Source organism: Emiliania huxleyi, assembly GCF_000372725.1.
Source record: "Emiliania huxleyi CCMP1516 unplaced genomic scaffold EMIHUscaffold_3262, whole genome shotgun sequence".
NCBI lineage: Eukaryota > Haptophyta > Isochrysidales > Noelaerhabdaceae > Emiliania > Emiliania huxleyi.
In genome coordinates, this window is record NW_005199550.1 from 1 (window position 1) to 2,032 (window position 2,032).

General features: G+C 74.1%; 1 protein-coding gene across 1 annotated transcript; it reads left to right on the forward strand.

Annotated features, from left to right (window-relative positions):
- Positions 1 to 333: 333 nt before the first annotated feature.
- EMIHUDRAFT_255273 (hypothetical protein) lies at positions 334 to 1,965 on the forward strand (the record flags this gene model as incomplete). Its single annotated transcript, XM_005773791.1, has 2 exons — positions 334 to 696; positions 1,591 to 1,965. Coding segments are annotated over 2 exons (738 nt in total), but the record flags the coding sequence as incomplete, so codon positions are not given.
- Positions 1,966 to 2,032: the final 67 nt, after the last annotated feature.

The window sequence follows — 2,032 nt, forward strand, 5'->3', positions numbered from 1 at the left end:
CCACCGCCTCCCTCCGCGTCGCCGTCCCCCCCGCCTCCGTCGGCCTCGCCGTCGCCGCCGCCTCGGTCCGCGTCGCCCTCGCCGCCGCCTCCCTCCGCCTCTCCCTCTCCGCCACCTCCTTCCGCGTCGCCGTCGCCACCGCCTCCCTCCGCCTCTCCCTCCCCGCCGCCGTCCGCCTCGCCGTCGCCGCCGCCGCCTCTGCCGCCGCCTCCCTCCGCCCTGCCTGCGCCGCCGCCGTCCGCCTCGCCCTCTCCGCCGCCGCCGTCCGCCTCGCCGTCGCCGCCGCCGCCTGACGTGCAGCTGCTCGACCTCCGCGCCGCCACCACGTACCAGGACTCGAGCTTGTTCGACAAGCAGGCGCCCGTGAGCGACCTGTCATACGCCGACAGCACGACGGGACGGCCGTGGGCCGAGTGCGGCCAGTACACAAGCCAATGGTGGGGCGTCGACCTCGGGAACGAGGTGTATGTGCGCTACGTGCGGCTGCAGAACCGCAACGACTGCTGCGCGGAGCGGCTGACGGACGTCGACATCTATCTCGGCTCGACGGCGGAGACGTACACGGGCAACGCGCTGGTGAAGTCAGACGTGAGCGTGTTGTCGAACGTGATGTTGGAGGTGGAGATCAACGCGTTGGGGCGCTACATCTACCTCAACCGGCCGTCTGCGGCGGGGCTGACGGTGTGCAAGTTCTACGTCTTCGCAGGAAATCGCAATGGTCCACCTCCTTCCGCGTCGCCGTCGCCACCGCCTCCCTCCGCGTCGCCGTCCCCGCCGCCTCCGTCGGCCTCGCCGTCGCCGCCGCCGCCATCCGCGTCGCCGTCGCCGCCGCCTCCGTCGGCCTCGCCCTCGCCGCCGCCGCCATCCGCGTCGCCGTCGCCGCCGCCTCCGTCCGCGTCGCCCTCGCCGCCGCCTCCCTCCGCCTCTCCCTCCCCGCCACCTCCTTCCGCGTCGCCGTCGCCACCGCCTCCCTCCGCGTCGCCGTCCCCGCCGCCTCCGTCGGCCTCGCCGTCGCCGCCGCTGCCATCCGCGTCGCCGTCGCCGCCGCCTCCGTCCGCCTCGCCGTCGCCACCGCCTCCCTCCGCCTCGCCCTCGCCGCCGCCTCCCTCCGCCTCACCATCTCCGCCGCCGCCCTCAGCATCGCCGTCGCCCCCGCCGCCGTCCGTCTCGCCCTCGCCGCCGCCGCCCCCAGCATCGCCGTCACCCCCGCCGGCATCCGTGTCGCCGTCGCCGCCGCCTCCCTCGGCATCGCCCTCGCCCCCGCCGCCGTCCGCCTCACCATCGCCACCGCCTCCGTCCGCCTCGCCCTCGCCGCCGCCTCCTTCCGCCTCGCCGTCGCCGCCGCCTCCGTCCGCGTCGCCCTCGCCGCCGCCTCCCTCCGCCTCTCCCTCCCCGCCACCTCCTTCCGCGTCGCCGTCGCCACCGCCTCCCTCCGCCTCTCCCTCCCCGCCGCTGTCCGCCTCGCCGTCGCCGCCGCCGCCTCTGCCGCCGCCTCCCTCCGCCCTGCCTGCGGCGCCGCCGTCCGCCTCGCCGTCGCCGCCGCCCCCTGACGTGCAGCTGCTCGACCTCCGCGCCGCCACCACGTACCAGGACTCGAGCTTGTTCGACAAGCAGGCGCCCGTGAGCGACCTGTCATTCGCCGACAGCACGACGGGACGGCCGTGGGCCGAGTGCGGCCAATACACAAGCCAGTGGTGGGGCGTCGACCTCGGGAGCGAGGTGTATGTGCGCTACGTGCGGCTGCAGAACCGCAACGACTGCTGCCCGGAGCGGCTGACGGACGTCGACATCTATCTCGGCTCGACGGCGGAGACGTACACGGGCAACGCGCTGGTGAAGTCAGACGTGAGCGTGTTGTCGAACGTGATGTTGGAGGTGGAGATCAACGCGTTGGGGCGCTACATCTACCTCAACCGGCCGTCTGCGGCGGGGCTGACGGTGTGCAAGTTCTTCGTCTTCGCGTGAGTAGACGTGCCTGTATGTCCTGACAGTGTAAGAGGTGGCATGTTCAGGTGCTGAGTCCGTGATGGTG